Source organism: Dichotomopilus funicola, assembly GCF_033296635.1.
Source record: "Dichotomopilus funicola strain CBS 141.50 unplaced genomic scaffold C8A04scaffold_29, whole genome shotgun sequence".
NCBI classification, from domain to species: Eukaryota; Fungi; Ascomycota; class Sordariomycetes; order Sordariales; family Chaetomiaceae; genus Dichotomopilus; species Dichotomopilus funicola.
The window spans coordinates 216163-235622 of NW_026944050.1; the positions used below are offsets into that span (position 1 = coordinate 216163).

The following is a 19460-nucleotide window of genomic DNA, read 5'->3' on the forward strand; positions in this document are numbered from 1 at the left end:
AGGGTACATCAACTATGATTCACGAGCTGGCAGCGTTGTGTTTTCTTGGAGGCCAGTAGGTCTTGGTATGGGCCAAAACTAAGATCAGACTACTAGAACCTGGCAGACCTTTTCTGGGCGTGGGGTTTTGAATTGGTTTGTTTGTAATCTAAGAGATGCTATTTACGAATCTGGTAGCTAGGTACTGTAGACCGTACATACATTACCACGGGATGTTGGGGATTGTAGTTTCATTATTTACTTTTAGTTCGTATCTAGAGGGGAAGGGAAATGTAACAACGTTACATGTAATAATAGATATCGGTGGGTAAACATTAGCTTTACCCATCATACTCTATCTTCATTGTTCGCCGGATGTGGAAGGCTGGTTTAGTGTTGAGTCTGGAATCTGAGTTTGGCTTATTATAATTAGAGGGAGTTCACTAGGTACTCCAGAGGCAGAGTGCCGAGATTTCGCAACACTAAACATATGCTGGAGCAAAAGAGTTAGAATAAGACTGGTAGTAACGTTCCTAGGAGCGGCTTAGTTTTTCATTTGCCGTTCTTCACAAATCCTGTTCATCAATAACAAGCCTTGTCCAAGCTGTTCGTTCCCTCTGTCACTGTGTGTTGTGAACCTTGCGCACGGACCAATTTTACCTCGGTTTGGCAGGGGGTGGGAGACATGACGAGGGGCTTTTTTCGACACTACCAGGCCTCAAACCAACTTCCACAACCACCAATTTGGTAACGACCGAGGCGCTGATGCCCTCGATTCAAAATGCCAAGGAAACCCCAGACCTGGGATGATTATGACTCGGCTGTCACTCAGGTAAGTTGGATCAAGAAATTGAAAGCCCCCATCCAAACGGCGCGCCCCAACTTGAAGCTGACCATGCGGGCCGCACCCCCCCCAGATCATCCTTGCGCCATCCGACTCCGAGTTTCTCGATCAGTTGATACCCGTTCTGAAAGATGCGACCGCTAGCAGCCGGATTGGATCGCTAGTCCAGAGCCTCTCTCAATATGCCGAGGAGCGCGAGGGTGATATCGAGCGGATCGGTTTGACCAAGCATGAGGAATTTCTGAGCTCTGTCGACCAGCTGCAGGAAGTGCGCGAAGGCACCGTGGTTCTGACTGCTGAGATTCTTGACCTCAACCAGTCGATTCAAGCGAGCACGGAGAAGCTTGCGGAGCAGAAGCAGGCCCTAGTCAACACACGAGGCGTACGCCAGAATATTACGGAGGTCTCCGATGCCCTCGAGGAGTCTCTCAAAATTTTACACGCTGTAAACAATGCCCACGATCTGATTCGGAAGAAGAAATACTATGCCGCCCTCAAGTCTTTGGAGGACCTACAAAATGAATATCTGGTCCCCATCATCCAGAATAAGTTTGCGACTCAGTACAAGCTCGCCGATATGATCCAGAAGTCGATACCGGCATCCCAAAAGGCGATATCAGAAGCTGTCATGTCGGATCTGAACACTTGGTTGTTCATTGTTCGAGAGTCGTCGCAATTTTTGGGGGAAGTCGCTTTCTTCCATACCTCGGAAAGAAGAGACAGGCAAAAAGAAAGGATGGCGGGGAATGAGTTGTTGAGTCGGTTCAAGCTGAACTCTGCCATTGAGCTGGTATTTGATGAGAATGACGAGTTTGACGTGCTTTTCAACGATGAGCTCCAGGTCGATTTCACACCCCTCCACGAGGCGTTGCATATCCACGAAGCCCTCGGCCAGGTTGACAGGTTTCGCGCCGAGTATGCTGCCACAAGGCGGCAGCAGAAAGATTTGATAATACCTAGCACGGAGAACATATTTTCCAACGACGATGATGAGTCTCTCAAGGGTCTGTTGGAGAGTGTGGCCGGGTTCGCAATTATTGAGAAGGCCACCATGCAACGTGCGCCGTCAGTTCGGTCGACGCTGGACGTAAGCTTTTATCGCCGTATGGAATTCATAGCAGGTATTGACTTTCGACAGGTCGACGAGCTTTGGGATTCAATGTGCCAGGCTACCATCAGGATTACGTCCAAGTCATTAGATATGATCAACGACGCGGAGTTGTTGCGCAAGATCAAGGATGATATTGCCCTCTTCATTCAAACTATGGAGGCAAGTATGTCAACCGGTTTACTTGTATCTCTTTTCTAACATTTCTCTTAGGGATGGGGGTATTCCGCATCGTTGGTGGACAACTTTCAGCTTGTCCTGTTTCGCAAGTACGCTGACTTGGTGCAACGTAAATTTGGGGAAGACTTTCAAGAAGTGAGTAGAATGAGGAATCAAACTTCCTTGGTCGTGGCTAATAACGTTGAAAGGTCGTATCGACGGATGATTACATGCCCATGACCATCAAGTCGCGCGAAGAATATGATGAGGTCTACTCCGCGGTCCTGTTTGGCGGCGAGATACCCCCCGAGGAGGTTACGTACGTGTTCATGGAGCGGGAAGGCTTGTGTGCTTCTTGTTAGCTAACACACCATTCAGACTACCAGCTGTCTTCCCCTTTTCCAAGATGTTTCCGCTTTGTTGCTTAAATATCGAGGGGTGCCAACAGCAGTTCCGGGCTTTTACCAAGGAGAATTTTGATCATCCCAATCTCGTCGACGAAACCCTTCGAAGGGTATGTCACCAGCAACTTTATGTCTATCCGCTGGCTAATTGTTCTCGCAGACATTGGATGAACTGCTTACCGATATCGTTTGCCAAAACCTGGTGGAGCGGCTAAATTCCCAATACCTTGGCCAAATCGTTCAAATCTTGACGAATCTGGAGCATTTCGAGTCCGCTTGTCAAAACCTTGAGAAACAACTGATCAAGGGGCGCTCGACCACATCGGCCGGAGGCCCGGTGACTTTGAAAGCGACCGAGTTGTTTAAAAGTAGTAAGAAGACGGCCGAAAAGCGAATTTTCGAGCTTGTCAACTCTAAAATCGACGATTTGGTGGACACATCCGACTACGACTGGTGAGCTAAGTAGTTGCCACCACCCATATCTCCATTGTGCTGACCGTGCTCTCCAAAAAAGGGCCGCCACGACGAAACCGGATGCGCCGAGCGGTTACATGGTGACGCTCACGCGCTTCCTCGAAACTATCATGACATCGACACTGCTGGGCCTCCCACGAGAGATCAAAGAGCTCATCTACTTTGACGCGTTGAGTCATGCAGCAAATAAGATCCTCGTGAGACATTTTGTTCCGGCGCCGACTTGCCACTGTAACTAACCAATGCATCACAGGCCCTCCCCCTGTCCCCGGAAGTCAAAAGGATCAACCCCAACGGTGTGGCCGCCATGGCGCTTGACGTGGCCCACTTGACCGGCTTTGTCAGCCAGCTCGAAAATGCTTTCATGCTGGAGCAGAACCTAGACGAGCTGCAACAGACGGTGGCGCTAATGCAGAGCGAGAACCACGAAGAGTTTTATGATATCTCGATCCGCAACAAGAAGTACGGCCGTGTGGACGCTATGAATGGGCCTGTGTTATTAGAAAAGTATGTTGCGTTTCTTCTGTTACCCACCGTGCCGAGGTTGCTGTATGGGGAGTTCGGAAGCGGAAGGCTAACCTTGGTGGTGACAGAATTACAACAACGGTGGAGAACACAAGCCGGACAGCACCACTCGCTAACTTCGGGTCGCGCTTTGGTTTGAGGTGATTTATTTGGGAATGGAGATGGTTTCGTGACAGACGGCCGGGATGCCTTTTGTCTTGTTTTTTTTTTTGCCCACGGCTTGATTTTACGATACCACCTCTAGCGTTGGTCTACGGATCCGTTGTATTTGCAATCACATGTACACTGGGTATACGAGGGGAAATGATCGAAATGAAAAACAGGAAACGGATCATATTTCGGGTCATGACAGAGACAACAAAACAAGAATAAAACGTACTAACACCCATCCTCAAGATATCTTGACCGGCCCGGTGTCCTTCCCGAAGATCATGAATGGATATCCCACTTCCCCGAGTACCTCATCAATGCCCTAAAGGAAAAATAAAACGCAAACCCAAGCCCTCGACGGGTATATTTTCCCAATTTAGGAAATGAGATATGAACCTAGGCTCCTTGCAGCTCATCCGACCGCTCACAGATTCATCTACTTCGGTATCTACTTATTTACCCCCATCATTCTCCCGCGCTCTTCTGCGCTAGCTCTACAACCCACGGGAGGGGTGGGAAGAATAGAATTAGGGTCGCACATCATCATCCGACGCAGCAGTTGTGTTGTTTGCGAGAGACACGGCAAGAGCCGCTGCGTCTTCAAGGAGTGCCTGACTTGTCGACGGCATCTGGCGTTGTGCGACTTGGTGAGTCCCGGCTGTGGATGTTCTTGAGCCTCCCGTCTCTGGCAAGTCTCCCCAGGGGCTGGGCGCATATCCTATGATAGGGTGATGCTGTGCTTGTGAGGGCGGATTTTTGTTTTCCCCAACCTCCGTTTTACCGTCGACGCCATCTTTACCCCCCAACACCGCTGCGGCGGACTGGCCCCCAAATTCTGGACCCTCCACCCCGCGACCTTCCTCTGGATTCACCCCCTAGGCGCCCTACTAGGTTTGTTAGCTTTCAGTCAGATCGTGAGGATGGTGGGGATGGGGCTGGATGAAAGGGCGGATACTGTGGGAAGGTGGTAAGGAGTCAAAACGTACCTGCTGAGGAGGTATCCCACCGTAGTTGTAGATGTCGTCCACGTTGTACATCGGAGCCTGGGGTTGGCCGTACGCAGGTGCACCGGGTTGGACCTGGCCGGGATACATTGTTTGCGGCTGGCGGTAGTCAGGATCAGGCCCCATGTTATGACCCCCAAGGGTGTAATCCGGTGCGGCCATGGGGTGTTGACCGGCGTGGTTCGGGGCGCCAACGCCCGGGATTTGCGGCTGTGGGGCCGCGGGCTGAGCCGCGGCAGTCGCTTGGTTAGTGGTCCGCTTGGCATGCGAGGAAGCCTCTTCACGAGGGACGATATCGATGAGGAAGTCGAACATGTCGGACTTGGCGAGCGCGGAGGCAATATCGGATCGTTGTAGGGTACGCCGTTTGTTTTCCTCGGCATGGATCCAGGCGCGCATGGTGAGCTCGGTGATGAAGATGTCGCAGCCCTTCGCGAACAGAATCGGGGCCTCGGCGGAGATCATCTTGACTTCCGGATCCGCCTTCATGACCTTCTTGATCCTCGCTAAAGGCAGCTGGTGCATCTTGTAGTCGTGCGTATCGCTTTCGAGGTGGTTGATGGTGTGCTGCCAGTAAGCCGTGAGCACATCCTTGTAATGGCCCGTTAGGCCCTGATGGACGTTCGCCCATGTGCCGGTGTACAACTCAGAGGGTGCAAAGCCTTGAGAAGAGATCTAAAGCCGTAATGTCAGATACAAATCGGCAATACTAGGGGTTCAACAGGAGTAGTCGAGAGCTTATATCGTACCGCTGCACTTGCGCCATAATGCCCACCTTGACTAAGGTCGTATACGGGCATCTGCCGAGCCTGCTGGCCGTGTTGACCGTGTTGCGCAGAGGAAGAGTTGGGATCCATGATGTAGAGTGGGAGGCGTATGTTTAGCGCGGCAGGATGTTATGGCTATGCGTCCGGCGCGCAATGTGGGCTTCGATGTTTGGATATGTTCAGGCTCAGTTCCCCCGCCTCTACTCGTGCATGGGGTTCCGATTCGGGTACTATGGTTTATGTTCTGGTGTTCCTCTTATTATCCTGTTAGCAACACGCCTTTGTTTACTTTCGGGACTTGCCACGGCTGGCAGCGCTCGTCGCAGTCGCACCCAGCCTCTTCGCGCGCAAATGCTCCGTTGATTGGCGCGGAATGATGATTGGGTGGGTGTGTCTGGAAATGGAGGGGAGCGAATGGGTGGAGTTCCGGACTTCGCTTTGAACGACTCGGCCAGGCGAGGGGAAGACGCGGGCCACTCAGCTCTCGTTGCAAGCGGTATGAGATGATTGGTGAGATCGCAACGGGCGGATTGGATGGAGAGGCTCAAGTGGGAAACATTTGAGTGCGGCCCGCCGAGAAGCAGGAACAGGCAAAGGACAGTTGAAACGTACCTTGCAATGAAGCTCGAGAGGCGGAGATTTTTGGGTGAAAAGACTGAAGTCTTGAGATCTCGGGGCTCAGTGATTTGTGCAAGGCGGTCAGTCAAAGTCAGGAAGGTTGGGCATCAGCGCGGGCAGAAGGCATGGGCAAGCGTGGGCGGACAACAAGTTGTGGCGCAGGTCCCGGTTCTCAGCGGAGAAGACGCGCGGGTATTGGCTGCCTTTTATGGGTATTTCCGACACTGATCAAGCGCTGCCAACTGGCTGGTCTCCAGCCTCATTTGTTGCCTTGGTCCAATCATATTTGGGGCTGATGTGAAGGTGGGCTGTGACGTCCGGCCGGGCATCACGGTTGTTCCTCCACCGAGCGCACGGCCCTACTGACGCGAGCCGCGCCGGGCCCCTTGCTTGAGTGGGGCTTTGGTCGGGAAATTTTCTTCCTTTGCTCTTGCAGAGCTCGTGGTGCTCTTTTCTCCATCCCACCAGCACGATTCGAAGCCACCACCCCCCAAGCAATATGGCGGCCGCATTGGGGCTCCCAGACGATGAGATCGACAGGTTATTATCGCAAGCTGAAACCCGGCTCTCTGGCATTGGCAGCGTAGACACCGTTGCCATCGCTACCGCTCCGGCCGCAGGGACAGTGGCACCTGTCGCTGCGTCTCTCGCGCCCGCCGCTGGGGAACAAGCAGCCGCTCTGGAGAAAAAGTCCGAGAAGCTGTCTGTACGGGTTCCCCAGCTTGCCCAGAAACAGAAGGTATGCATGGAATCCTGTCCAGTTTGCCCCTATCCACGTGTTCCCTGATGAAAGCAAATCCCAAACTCGATGACGCCAGCAAGACCCCGTCATGGGGCTCAAGCTGGCACCACAATGATTACCTTTAGTTCATAGTTACTCTGACTGGAACACCCATTTTTATCTTGTGTTGATTCGCGCCTCTACTGCTAGTCTTGTCCTAGACGCTGACCAAGAAAAACAGGGACCCAAAGACACCTTAGGCGCCGACTGGTTTAATCTACCACGTACCAACTTGACGCCCGAGCTAAAGCGCGATCTGCAGGCCTTAAGGATGCGTGACGTGGCGGCCATGGGCAAGCAGTTTTTCAAAAAGGATTCTCGCAAGGGCTTGGTCCCAGAATACAGCCAGGTTGGGACCATTGTGGCTGGGCCAACTGACGGGGCGAGGAACCGCCTCACACGCAAGGAGCGCAAGCAGACTATCGTCGAGGAGCTCATGGCTGCATCGAACACCAACAAGCTCAAGAGCAAGTACCAGGATATTCAGGAGCAGAAGAGGAGCGGAAAGAAGGCGCATTATAAGAAGCTTGGGGCAGGCCGACGGAAACGGAATGGATGAAAGATGCATGAGGGTCCTAGTAGAACGACATCTTGAGGAATACCCTCGGCATCAAGGAATTGGGGGCGATTGAGTTGGAGCTTGCTACAGTGCTCTCTGTAGTCTTGGACTCACGATGCGACAGGCGCCGTAGAACGCGCCGTTGATCGCGCCGTCGAACATCCATCGACCACGCCGTGGAGCATGCCATGGAACACATTCGCCGAACCCCGGCCCGACACACCAAGATGGGCTGGCTGGCTGGCTACCTTAGTAGATCAGTGTGACATTTACGCAGCAAACGCCGAGGTTTGAGGCGAGTCAAAAATTTGACACTGATAAAATAAACCAGGTGCTGAGCCGCTTCCATTCCCTGAATCATGACTTTGTGATTGATCTCGTTGTTGAGTTTCCTCGTTAAGTGGATATTCTTATCGATAACACGGCTTTGTCACATCCACTCCGAAAACTCGGCCGAACAAGGGCTCGGCGGCGCAAGAACGGACATCCACCCTAGTAATTGAGAGCCACGCAGAGATGAGTACGCCACGGTTGATGAGGCCATTACGGCCTCTTCTTCAGCGGCAATTGGTGAGAATGAATCTGAGTTGCGCGGAGGCGAAGGATGCGTCTAACACCTCAACATTAGCCCCTTACCACTCCTCGATTGGCACCTACCACACCCCCTCGCGTCTCGGCCCAGCTCCGAACCTATGCTTCGGTGTAAGTAAACCTCGCGCCGCTGTGATATCTCCTTGATGGTGTCTTATTTTTACTGACTTAATCATTGACAGCGAGGAACCCAGCTCCGCCGCGAATACCAGGTCCGCAACCTCAGCTTAAACCCCTCCATTCAAAGCCCGCCCCTCGCCTCACCACCCGATCAAGTACCAGCTGCGCCACCAGAACAGACACTGACACATCTAGCAGCGCCGAAGCAAACGAGAACTCTGACGATGTATCGTCCAAGCCCCGCGTCTCCCGCATGCCCCGCGCATTAGAAGCCCTTTACCTTCAACCTCTCCGACGCGAAGCCGAATTCGGGGTGCCTTCGTGCGACCTACAATTGCGCTCTTACTCGCTACGGAACCTCGAATTCTTTTGCGACTTTGCCCTGCGTGCGGCGTACTTTTGCGGTCTACCGGCGTTCGGACCAGTGCCCTTACCGCGTATGGTCGAGCGTTGGACGGTGCCCAAGTCGACTTTCATTTTCAAGAAGAGCCAGGAAAACTTCGAACGTATCACGATGCGTCGGTTGATACAGATTCGCGATGGGCACCCGGAGACAGTGCAATTATGGTTGGCATTCTTGCAGAGGCATGCGTACTACGGTATTGGTTTGAAGGCGAATGTGTGGGAATTCAGCAAGCTGAGTATGTTTGGCCCTTGCCTTTCGAAACGGGCGTGGGAAACCAGTTATTTACAGGATGGAGTGGCTAATTTATGGGTTTACAGGCATCGGCAAAGAGATGGACAACCGCTTCAAGGAGACGGAGAAGCTTTTGGAGGAGAAATGGGAGCACCTAAATTTCGTGGAACGGCGGCCGAAGGACCCGTCAGAGAAGACCACGACGCCGGAGAATCGTTTGGCGCCGGAGGATGTAGCAGAGTATATGGCGAGGCGCCGGAGGGAACTTACGGGCGGCCGGTAAGGGGTAGGAACAAACGTCATATGATGTATGTATGTTTGTGGATGTTCAATGTATCATTACGTCTCATGTCTTCCACATGTACCGCCCCGTAATTGGAGGGCGGGGTTGCAGAGGGTCACCCTGAGCTGTGTATTATACAAGCAGTATGCTACCGTACAAAAAAGGAAGCATCGCGCCTAAAAAAAAAAAAAGAAGCAAAATCTCTTGACCACCGAGAACACCTGCTATTAGCATCGGTTGTGTAAATTGGGTCCATGTCAGGAGCTATATTTCCGAGTTGAGTCGCGGTATGTACACACATATGGGGCCGTATTTGGTCGCAGTCCAAACCCGCTGGACCTTGCAAGCCGTAAAAATAAAATCCCTGCAGCAACCATTTCACAGCATTTCCCGACTTCGTCTTAACACATACACGCCCCTCTAAAATTCCGGTCTCTAAATCTTAGACCTAGATTCATATCGATTGGCCTAAGACAAGGATTCAACGTTATACAGCAATGTATCGTGGGTGTAGGGCCGGACAGGTGGCCTGCCATCAGTTGGTAAACCAACTTAGCCATCACCAGGTGCACCGAGGATCAGTTGCGGCGGCTTCTTGGACATCCACCACACCACGGACAACCGTCCTGGCCCAAATATCAAACGCCAACAATATCGCCCCACTGCAAAATAGGTCATTCACGTCCACACCCCCCGCCAGATCAGACTCCGGGACGGAAACCGAAGTCAAGACTCCTGCCAGTGAGGAGAATGATAAGAGTGTCGAGAGCACTCGGGCGAATGAAAGCCGGATAGGGAACGCAACAGGACTACCAGAAGCCCCCGGATCTCTGATAGCCTCAGCGACGGGGGATGGTTCAAATCCAAGTTCGCAGCTATCAGCGGCTTACAAAGTCATCTTCTCTGGGATCCAGCCCACCGGCATACCGCACCTGGGGAACTATGTTGGTGCTTTGCGGGAGTGGAAGAGGCTGCAAGATAGGGCCGGGCCTGGCACTAAACTGCTATTTTGCATCGTCGATATGCATGCCTTGACCTCCCCGCGGCCGGCAGAGGAGCTGAAGAAGGGCCGGTTGGAGATGCTAGCCAGTCTCCTTGCTATCGGGATCGACCCCAAAAAGTCGACTATCTTCTTCCAATCGAGCGTGCCTGCTCACACCGAGCTGCAATGGATTCTCAGTTGCACGGCATCGACCGGCTACCTGTCGCGCATGACACAATGGAAGGTAATAAATCATGGCGGTGATGCTAGAGAAATAATTGGAGACCGCATGCTAATGCAGTTTGCAGAGCAAGTTAAAACTCAGCAAAGAGGTCACGATGGAAGACCCTGAGGCTAGGAAAGCCCTCAAACATGGCCTCTTTTCCTACCCCGTCCTTCAAGCCGCTGATATCTTGTTGTACCAAACCACACACGTTCCTGTCGGTGACGACCAGCGTCAGCACGTCGAATTTACCCGAGAGTGTGCCACCAACTTCAACCATGCATACAAGATGAGGTGTCTGATTCCACCGAACACGATGTCCACAATCTCCCGACGCATAATGTCGCTCACCGATCCGTTGAAGAAGATGTCCAAGTCGGACCTCTCCGGTAAAACGCGTATCTCCATCATCGACACACCTGACCAGATCACCAGAAAGATTAACCGTGTGAGGACGGACAATTTTCCCACCATCCAGTACGACCCAATCAACCGGCCGGGCGCGGCCAATCTGATACGAATTATGGCCGCCTTTGACCCGAAAGGCCGTACCGTGGACCAGTTGGGCGAGGAGATGACTGGAAAAAAGTACAGCGAGCTCAAGGATGTTGTTACACCACTTGTTATCGACGGACTCGCTGGCCTCAGCGAGCGATACGAGCACTTCATCTCTGATCCTGAAAAATTGCTGGATATTGCTCGTGCTGGCGGGGTGGTTGCCCGGGCAATGGCGGACGAGACAATGAGGCAAGTGAGGGAACTCGTGGGCACCACACCGGTGTGAACTAGGGAGCTGACCTAGGTTGTTCTTCCTCACGGCCTGGTACATGTATTTATAATGAGAGGTTAGGGGTGTGTTTATAAAACCTTGTATAATACTAGAAATGATCTCTCAAGTCAATCCCACGACTTTCATCGCCCGCAACTTTCAATCTGCAAGCCTCACTTGATTGAGTCTTGTCTTGACGGCAAGTGGCACGGATCCTAGCTCAAACACCTAATTATTGCGAGCCACTGTGTGATTCTACGTGACAACACCATCTTTAGCCACCATGGTCTCCGTCGGTGGCCGATAATTGAGATTCCGACCCTTAGCCAGTCAGTTAAATGCCCTCATATGGACTTCTTCCCGCTCCGTATTCACGAGGTCACCCACAACACTCTATTCTGTACACTACGCAGTCCGCTTTTCCAGTTCGCCTCAAGTCCTACGAAACATACGCAAAATTGGCACCACGGCACGCCATCCAGAACTCCCTCACAACTTGATTTGTTTGTCTCCCGCCTCTGAGTCTGTTTTCGTAGCGGTACCCGGTCGGAGCTTTAGTCAGTGATCGTTACACAACGCAGGGAGGGAGTAAGGAGAAGTTAGAAAAGGGGCAAGGACTCACGCAATGATTTTCTTCAACCACACCACTCTCTCCTCCGGGCTCACCCTTTCCGCACCGGGAAATCCACTAGCCGCATTTTCGCCGCCTACGTCGCCGCTTTCTGGACTTAGTAACGCCTGCTGCAGCCAGCTCTGGGCTTCGACGCGTGACATCACCAGCCGCTTCAGCGGCTCGCACAGTTTGTCCAACTCGCTGCGCGCCGCGTGACCGCCGATGTTGCGGACCAGGGAACGCGCAAGGAGGGGGCCGAGGTGTGTCATGACGGACGAGGGGACGACGGTTGATGCGGCGGCGTGGGAGGAGGAATTGGTGAGAGGGATGAAATTGGCCTGGGAGCGTGGAGTTGGAAGTTAGTTTGGTGTTAGAGTCGATGATGTGATACGTGATTAGGGCTTGGGCGGTTTAAGGAGCATAATGGGGATGCCGGAGAGGGAAAAGGGGTGGGTGGGCTAGTAAGGTACGACATACCCAGAACTCGGCTGCGGCGCCCTTGGGCAACGGCTCATTGCCATCAAGGACTTTGATAGAGAACAAGAAAAAGAACTCGATTAGCTGCTCGTGGTGGGGGTGGAAGAGCACATCAGAGTATTTTGACATGATCTTGTCAACAAAGTTGATACCGTTAAGTGAGATCTCCGTGTCGGCTTCAGGTTCTGTAAGGGGTTAGTTAGTTGACGAAATAGACATAAATGGTTGGGAAGAAACATACGAGGCAACGCCTGCAAAATCGACACCACCCAAGGTAAGAGACGTGCCAACTGGGCGGGCACATACGCCTTGGGCCCACGGTAAAGACTCCCTACAAACGAGCATGCCGTGCTAAGTAGCGTGCCCACACGTGGCGTCTCTAGCCTCTGTTGTACGAAATATTCCGTCACCGCATCTGGCGCAAACACAAAGGGCCCCGGCTCCGTCTCAGAGAAGCCCGCGCGGAAGATGTTACAGATGATCTCGACGGCTTCACTGCTGGTGCCGAAGACGCGCTGGACTTCGACCAATACTTGCATGATGTTCCCTTGCAAGCTACCGAGGCGGCTGTTGGAGCTGAGTGGTTGGGGTTCGCTGTCTAAGTCGACGGGTTGCTCCTTAACATCCTTCATACCCTTTGCGACGCTTACGAGACAACGCATTGAACGTAATGCAATCTGAAGCGCGATTTCCTCGATTGGCGGCGCAGATTGTGGGTTAGGCGGGTCGAGACCTCGCAGAAAGTCTGGATTTTGGAGGTTTAGAAGGCCTGGGTTTGCCTGGAGCTGTACCGCGAGTTCGAAGTCCTTTTTGAGAATATTGTACAGCTCCTCGAACGTGTTCAACTTGTGGTCTCGGTCCTTAATTGCCTGGATGATGGAAGCAATGGCAAGGACTATCCTCTCCTCAGCTAACGAATCCAGCACTTGGCTGTTGCGGATGGTTTGGTAGTGACTGATGAAGGCGCCTGCTTCGCCGGTGAGGATGGCGCGACAGGACGAGCAGAGGGTAGAGATTGAGCGTGCCGAGGGGCCTCCAAGAACGGAGTCGCCGACGGCAGCAAAGAGCAGGTTGAGAGCATTGGGGAGAAATTTGGCATGCCGCTCAAAGTATTCGCAGTATCGCTCAATTAACGCCAGCCCGGTCTGGCGCAGCCGTAGCGGTATGGGCCCTTGAGCTTGGCCCAGAAGCTCAAAGAAGTGAGAAGCGAAAACTTTGTCCAACTCCTGATCAAACCTCGACTCGTCCGAGATACAGTCGGATAGGGCACCCAAACAGAACGCGGAGGCTTCTAGTTCGGACCAGGATTGGGCAGCGAGGGCTTGAAGGAAGAGGTCGGTGAAGAAGGATACAAGCCGCATTCCTTCAAGCGTAAAGACTGACTGCAGCATGTCGGTGACATCCTTCCTTGCATCCCCAAAGGCAACGCGTTCGTTCGAATCCCACTCAGCAAATGCCTCGGCGGGAGGCCACTGGATCTTGCGCCAACAGTTCATCACCACGGTCTTGAGATGTTGTTCTGCGTAAGGCTTCCAAGCCTGAGACTCAACTTCGTCAGAGTAGGTAGCATCGATCATAGTCTCAATGAAGGTCGACCAAAACTCCAGGGCCGGAACAAAGATGGTATCTTCACCAACGAGATAGCCATCGGCAGCGAGCAAGCCGCTCAAACTCTCGAGAAACCGCTGGGAACGAGCGTCAGGACTTCGCATTAGATCGTTGACCTTGGCGTCTCCATAAGCCAGAACAACAAGGCCGAACGAGATGCCGTCTTCTTGGTGGTTGCCATGGAGGACGCGCTGGTAGTGCTCGGCAGCCCAAGGGCTCTCAAAAAGCGAGGCTAGTGTGTTACAGTGCTCATCGGTGAAAAAGGACGAGTAATTGCTGAGTGCGTCACTGAACAGCTCAGCAGTCGCCTGGAAGAGGTCTGGGTCGGCGAAGCAGTTGATGGCATGGCCAACAAGTTGCCTCAGGGGTGCGACTAGATCCGGGATGGGAGATGCCCGCTGAGCATACAAAATCCAAGCCTACCACAATCAGAGTCAATATCGGCACGTTCGGTCGTCAAGGTTGAACCGTCTTAGCACATACCTGGAAGCAATTAAGGGCCTCTCCCTGAGTCTTGAGGTCGGTGCTGTCTTGCAGTGGAGAGAAGCCACGAGCGAGTAAGCAAGTGACATCGGGCCCGTTTTTGACTAGACGGCTGTGTACTTGAACGCTAAATGGGGGAATCGTTGGTTAGGAGTCGGCTTTTATCATACCCATGAGGCGTGGATATGGTAGATCTCACAATTTTGGGGCGCCCATATCCGTCTTGCCAACCTCCTCGACAAAAAAGGTAGCAAACCATATCGCCGCCCTTATCTTGTAGCTGTTGAGTTTGCCAATGAGGATCTCCGTACTGAGGGCATCATCCAGGCTATCCACCGAGGCACCCCGTCCCAAGTCCAAGCAATACAGGAAGTGGCGGATGCAGCTCGGCCACAGGTGAGAGAAGTGCATAAAGTAGGTAATAAGTGCCGTGCATAGCTTCTTGATGACAAAATTACCGGCACCGTCGGTAATCGATTGGATAGTCCATCCGATGAGGTTCTCGAGAAGCTCCTTAGCATCGTCGTCGCTCAGGCCATCACTAAGCCAAAGAAAGATGAGCGTCAGTCAAAATCTTCTTATATCCCTCCATTCAGGTTAGGGGGTTTCCAGCCGGCACATACCTATCACGGTTGAGCTTGATGATAAGGGTTAAAGCGGCGTAGAATCTAATGTTGTCCTCACGGTGGGCAACTAAACTCTGAGCCAATTGCCATCCCTCGGGTGACCTCTGGAGACGATGCAGTACCTCCTGGATTTTGGAGATGGTTTCGGGGGGATTTGGTTGGTAAAGTGCCCGAATCAACTACCATTTCAGGTTAATTACTGCACTTGTATTATGTTGTCTCGTTCCCCTCTCCCCCACGCAATCTCAACCTTGAAAGTTTTCACGGCTCACTTACTTCTTCGACCTCAGCGAGGCTTGAGGGCAGGGGTAGTGGTTCCATGGTCTCGTTGCTTGCCTGGGTGTCACCAGATTTATTGGATCTCCGGGAGGATGAAATTCACGTTCTCTGATTAGGATGAAACCCCTCCACCAAAACTACCACGTCAGCGATCGAATAGCTCGGAACGTCACGTTCTGGATTTGGGCTTCATCGTAAAAGGTGGAGTTTGTGGATTTCTGAAGTGCCGCAAGCTAAAATCCGCCCTGTTTGGTTCTTTTTCAGCCCCGCATCCTATCTTAGGCTTCCAAACGCCGTGAGAATAAAGGTAAATAAAGCAGCCTTGTCTTGCGTTCATCCCCCGCTACCAAGATGATAATCACAGTATGTACAAGGCATAGCTCGGCTCCTCTTTGTATTTTGAAATTATTGCAATATGCGACTAACGGGTACTAGACTCACAAGGACAGGTCCCTCGGCTACCGGCGGAGCTGTCCCAGCGGCTAGGAAGCTTAGGTACCGAGGGGCGCCTGAAACAGTCCGCTTTAAGGGCCTAGAACAGCGAGACAACCAGTAACACCGTGACACAGTACAATCACCGGGGTCGCGTGCTAGCTCATCCGGATGCAGGTATCCGGAGCCGGGCGCCGGTGAGTTCCAGGTTGTCATTAAACTTGCGCAACAGGACTTAGGGCTGTTGACTTGCACAGCATCTATTATTGAGTTTTGATCAAATGTATCCAAGCTGGCTTGGGGGCATATGTGGTTACCTAGAGGGCAAAGAGCGTATGTGCCGGACACTACGATATAACAAAGTTGAAGCTGAAACAAGAAGGCACAGCATGGAAGCGTTGAAGCTCCCCGCACCAAAAACTGAGCAAAGCGAGGGGCAGTTAAGCATGGCCCGGGGAGGCGGGGCTACCCGCACTGCAACTTTCCCGCAGCTGCACCTCTTTTTGACCCAAATACACATTCTTAGTGGCCCCTCGACCTCGCTTGATTCTTGCGTTGACATCCCCCCCGCGTTTCGCGTTGCTCTATGTTCCTTGCCTTCCCACTCCTCCATGTGGCATAAATTAGCTAGGCCCAGCCCGACCCTCTCATCCTTGCTTCTAACCCCCTCGCTAACCCTCCTACGAGCCCGGTCTTACCAGCCAGCTTCCGCCGTTGTAACACTATTTCGAACCACCAAAAGCTTCCACACCACTGCGGCTTCTAGATCCCCACTGCTCGAAGAGATGGAGAAGGTCAACACCACGGCCCGGCTGGCCACCCTTAGGTCGTTGATGAAGGAGACGGGTGTTGATATCTATGGTACCTACATCCACATGCCAACTACCCCTCCATCCGCTCATCACCAACCCCCGAGCGCAGCCATAGCTGTTGGCTGACTTTAGACCTTTTCTCTCTGCAGTTGTACCTTCCGAAGACAGCCATGCCTCCGAATACACTGCCCCGTGTGACAACCGGCGGCCCTTCATCTCGGGTTTCACTGGCTCCGCCGGCACCGCAGTAGTCACCCTTGACAAAGCCGCTCTTGCAACCGACGGCCGGTATTTCAACCAGGCTACTCAGCAGCTCGACGACAACTGGCACCTGCTCAAGACCGGGTTGCAGGACGTCCCGACTTGGCAGGAGTGGGCCGCCGACGAGTCTGCTGGTGGCAAGACGGTGGGCATTGACCCAGCGCTAGTCTCGAGCTCAGTTGCCGAGAAGCTAGACGAGAGCATCAAGAAGAAAGGCGGTGCCGGCCTGAAGGCTGTCAGTGAGAATCTGGTGGATGCCGTCTGGGGGCAGGCCCAACCCGCTCGCTCTAGCAATACTGTGAAGCTGCTGCACCAGAAGTATGCAGGCAAGAATACGGCCACAAAGCTTACGGAGCTGCGCAAGGAGTTGGAGAAGAAGAAGGCTGCCGCTTTCGTGGTGTCTCTGCTGGACGAGGTTGCTTGGCTGTTCAACCTACGTGGCAGTGATATCACCTACAACCCGGTCTTCTTCTCGTACGCCGTGGTGACCCAAGATTCGGCGACGCTGTATGTGGATGATGCTAAGCTCGATGAGGATTGCCGGAGCTATCTGGAGGAGAACAACGTGTCGGTCAAGCCGTACAAAGCGCTCTTCGACGATGCCAAGGCGCTGGCCAGTGATGCCGTAGCCAACGAGACCTCAGAGAAACAAAAGAAGTACCTCATCTCTAATAAAGCTTCGTGGGCACTCAAGCTGGTTCTCGGCGGCGACAAATATGTGGACGAGGTTAGGAGCCCCGTCGGCGACGCTAAGGCTATCAAGAACGAAGTCGAGCTTGAAGGCATGAGGAAGTGTCACATCCGGGATGGCGCGGCCCTCATCAAGTTCTTAGCCTGGTTGGAAGACCAGCTTGTCAACAAGAAGGCAGTACTCGACGAGGTGGCGGCTGCGGATCGTCTAGAGCAGTTCCGGGCGGAGCAAAAGAACTATGTTGGGCTTTCGTTTGATACTATTTCGTCGACCGGGGCAAAGTAAGCAATCGTGTACGCGATGGGTCTTCAGCTATTAACCATCTTCAGTGCCGCTATCATTCATTACAAGCCGGAACCAGGGGCCTGCGCCACCATCGACCCAGAGGGCATTTACCTTGTGGACTCAGGGGCTCAGTTCCTGGACGGCACTACCGATGTCACCCGTACCGTCCATTTTGGCACACCCACAGAAGAGCAAAAGAAGGCCTACACACTGGTGCTTAAGGGCAACATTGCTCTCGACACGGCCGTGTTTCCCAAGGGCACCACTGGCTTTGCCATTGACTGCTTGGCTCGGCAGTACCTCTGGGTATGCCTCCCTCATTGCCCCCCACATTTCAAGACCGGAAAAAGTACTGACACACCCATTCTCTAGAAACAAGGTCTAGACTACCGCCACGGTACCGGCCATGGCGTGGGTTCGTACCTCAACGTGCACGAAGGCCCCATCGGCATTGGCACGCGTAAGCAGTACGCCGACGTGGCGTTGGCGGCCGGAAACGTCCTATCCATCGAGCCAGGATATTATGAGGACGGGAACTACGGTATCCGCATCGAGAACCTAGTGATGGTCCGCGAGGTCAAAACCGAACATTCTTTTGGCGACAAACCATTCCTGGGGTTTGAGCACATCACGGTTGCGCCGTACTGCCGCAAGCTGATCGATGAGAGTTTGTTAACGGAGGAGGAGAAGCAGTGGTTGAATGAGAGCCATCAGGAGGTTCGTGAGCGGATGGAAGGGCGGCTAGGGGGCGACGAGGTTGCGCAGCGGTGGCTGGAGAGGGAGACGCAGCTTTTCTAAAAGGTATTGGATGCCTTTTTCAAGGAAAATACTGCGGCTGAATTCGACAGTGCTCCAATCACTTTTGTCTAACTGGGTGGTCTAACTGTTCCGCATGGTTGCTGTCTAGTTCTAGTGATGAAGCGAGGAGACAGGCTCGGGGGCTTCCCCTGTACTTTAGAAGGACATAAAAGCCGAGAGGGAGAAAGCGACGGCAAATGCTAGCTTGAAGGCCGTGTGCCGGTTTAGGAGGGCTAGAATGCGTGACGTGTTGGCGCGCTCTTTGAGCTTGAACATCGAAATCAGGTTCATCCCGTTGCGTGCGGCGACCTGAAGGAGGGGAGTAACGCGGGAGCGTGGGGCTGTGGTTAGCAAGCAACCTGGTGAGTGGAGTGGGAAATAAGGGAGGTGAAAAGGGTAATGGCATGTTTTGATATCCTCGGCCGGGTTGGATAGATAGGATGGGGGATGATGGAAGGAACCATAAATAAAGCACTGCAATTCCAACCAGGAAGAAATCTTGTGCGAGTGGCGAGGTGAGGGGGGCATCAAATACCTGGATAACCACCATGCCAATACCCGCGAGAAGCACCAACGTCTTAGAGAAGACGCTGACCAGCAAGCCCGCCGCGAAGCCTGGCGGTTGCCATCAGTCAGCCTAAATCCCAATATGTCGACACCACGGCTACCATGTACCTGCTAAACTCCCTCCAGAAAGCTGCTTCACTGTATCCGGATTCAGCAGCTCGTTCCCGCCCTCCCTTTTCTTCGGCTCTTCTCTTGGCGTGGTGGTTGAGAACAACCGCGTCTGCGAGTCAAACTTAATCGGCTGTTGCTGGTGGATGGCGACGAGACTGAGACTGGTTGTGAGGCCGAGCCCGAGGCCGACGGTCCTGGGATTGAGACAGATAGAGCCAGGCGGAGAACGAACATGGCGAGCGGTTGTGAAGGTAAAGTTCCGGTGTGACACGTTACGGGCTAGGGTACGAGTGAGGGAGGCTCGGCTGAAGGTTGCTGTCATCTTGAATGGATGTTTGGTTGTTTACTTAGGCAATGCGATTGGGAGGGAATAAATGACGATCACAAGTGAATCGAACTTGAGGTTGGAACTTTTGTGTCGTCGAGAGGCGGTGTTGATG

General features: G+C 53.1%; 6 protein-coding genes across 6 annotated transcripts; 3 read left to right on the top strand and 3 right to left on the bottom strand.

The window, feature by feature from the left end:
- Window positions 1-760: 760 nt before the first annotated feature.
- On the top strand, window positions 761-3637 carry C8A04DRAFT_37100 (exocyst complex subunit Sec15-like-domain-containing protein; the record flags this gene model as incomplete). Its single annotated transcript, XM_062783769.1, has 10 exons — window positions 761-811; window positions 897-1910; window positions 1962-2093; window positions 2145-2246; window positions 2300-2409; window positions 2469-2604; window positions 2655-2947; window positions 3009-3165; window positions 3222-3475; window positions 3562-3637. 10 exons carry the CDS (start codon window positions 761-763, stop codon window positions 3635-3637), a joined length of 2325 nt encoding a protein of 774 aa, XP_062637242.1.
- Window positions 3638-4518: 881 nt separating this feature from the next.
- On the bottom strand, window positions 4519-5504 carry C8A04DRAFT_28441 (uncharacterized protein; the record flags this gene model as incomplete). Its single annotated transcript, XM_062780643.1, has 3 exons — window positions 4519-4527; window positions 4630-5322; window positions 5397-5504. 3 exons carry the CDS (start codon window positions 5502-5504, stop codon window positions 4519-4521), a joined length of 810 nt encoding a protein of 269 aa, XP_062637243.1.
- A 1027-nt stretch (window positions 5505-6531) lies between these two features.
- On the top strand, window positions 6532-10992 carry C8A04DRAFT_12015 (uncharacterized protein; the record flags this gene model as incomplete). The annotated part of the gene is made up of 8 exons (XM_062777183.1): window positions 6532-6771; window positions 6995-7284; window positions 7879-7942; window positions 8001-8074; window positions 8282-8724; window positions 8807-8999; window positions 9773-10245; window positions 10388-10992. The coding sequence occupies 8 exons, from the start codon at window positions 6532-6534 to the stop codon at window positions 10990-10992; spliced, it is 2382 nt and encodes a 793-aa protein (XP_062637244.1).
- A 424-nt stretch (window positions 10993-11416) lies between these two features.
- C8A04DRAFT_37103 (importin-13) lies at window positions 11417-15105 on the bottom strand (the record flags this gene model as incomplete). Its single annotated transcript, XM_062783770.1, has 8 exons — window positions 11417-11501; window positions 11600-11928; window positions 12068-12252; window positions 12309-14094; window positions 14159-14285; window positions 14358-14699; window positions 14782-14963; window positions 15061-15105. 8 exons carry the CDS (start codon window positions 15103-15105, stop codon window positions 11417-11419), a joined length of 3081 nt encoding a protein of 1026 aa, XP_062637245.1.
- A 1175-nt stretch (window positions 15106-16280) lies between these two features.
- Window positions 16281-18342, top strand: C8A04DRAFT_11964 (peptidase M24, structural domain-containing protein; the record flags this gene model as incomplete). The annotated part of the gene is made up of 4 exons (XM_062777166.1): window positions 16281-16356; window positions 16457-17540; window positions 17589-17850; window positions 17917-18342. 4 exons carry the CDS (start codon window positions 16281-16283, stop codon window positions 18340-18342), a joined length of 1848 nt encoding a protein of 615 aa, XP_062637246.1.
- Window positions 18343-18498: 156 nt separating this feature from the next.
- On the bottom strand, window positions 18499-19342 carry C8A04DRAFT_28447 (uncharacterized protein; the record flags this gene model as incomplete). The annotated part of the gene is made up of 3 exons (XM_062780644.1): window positions 18499-18651; window positions 18878-18957; window positions 19018-19342. 3 exons carry the CDS (start codon window positions 19340-19342, stop codon window positions 18499-18501), a joined length of 558 nt encoding a protein of 185 aa, XP_062637247.1.
- Between the last annotated feature and the right edge of the window lie 118 nt (window positions 19343-19460).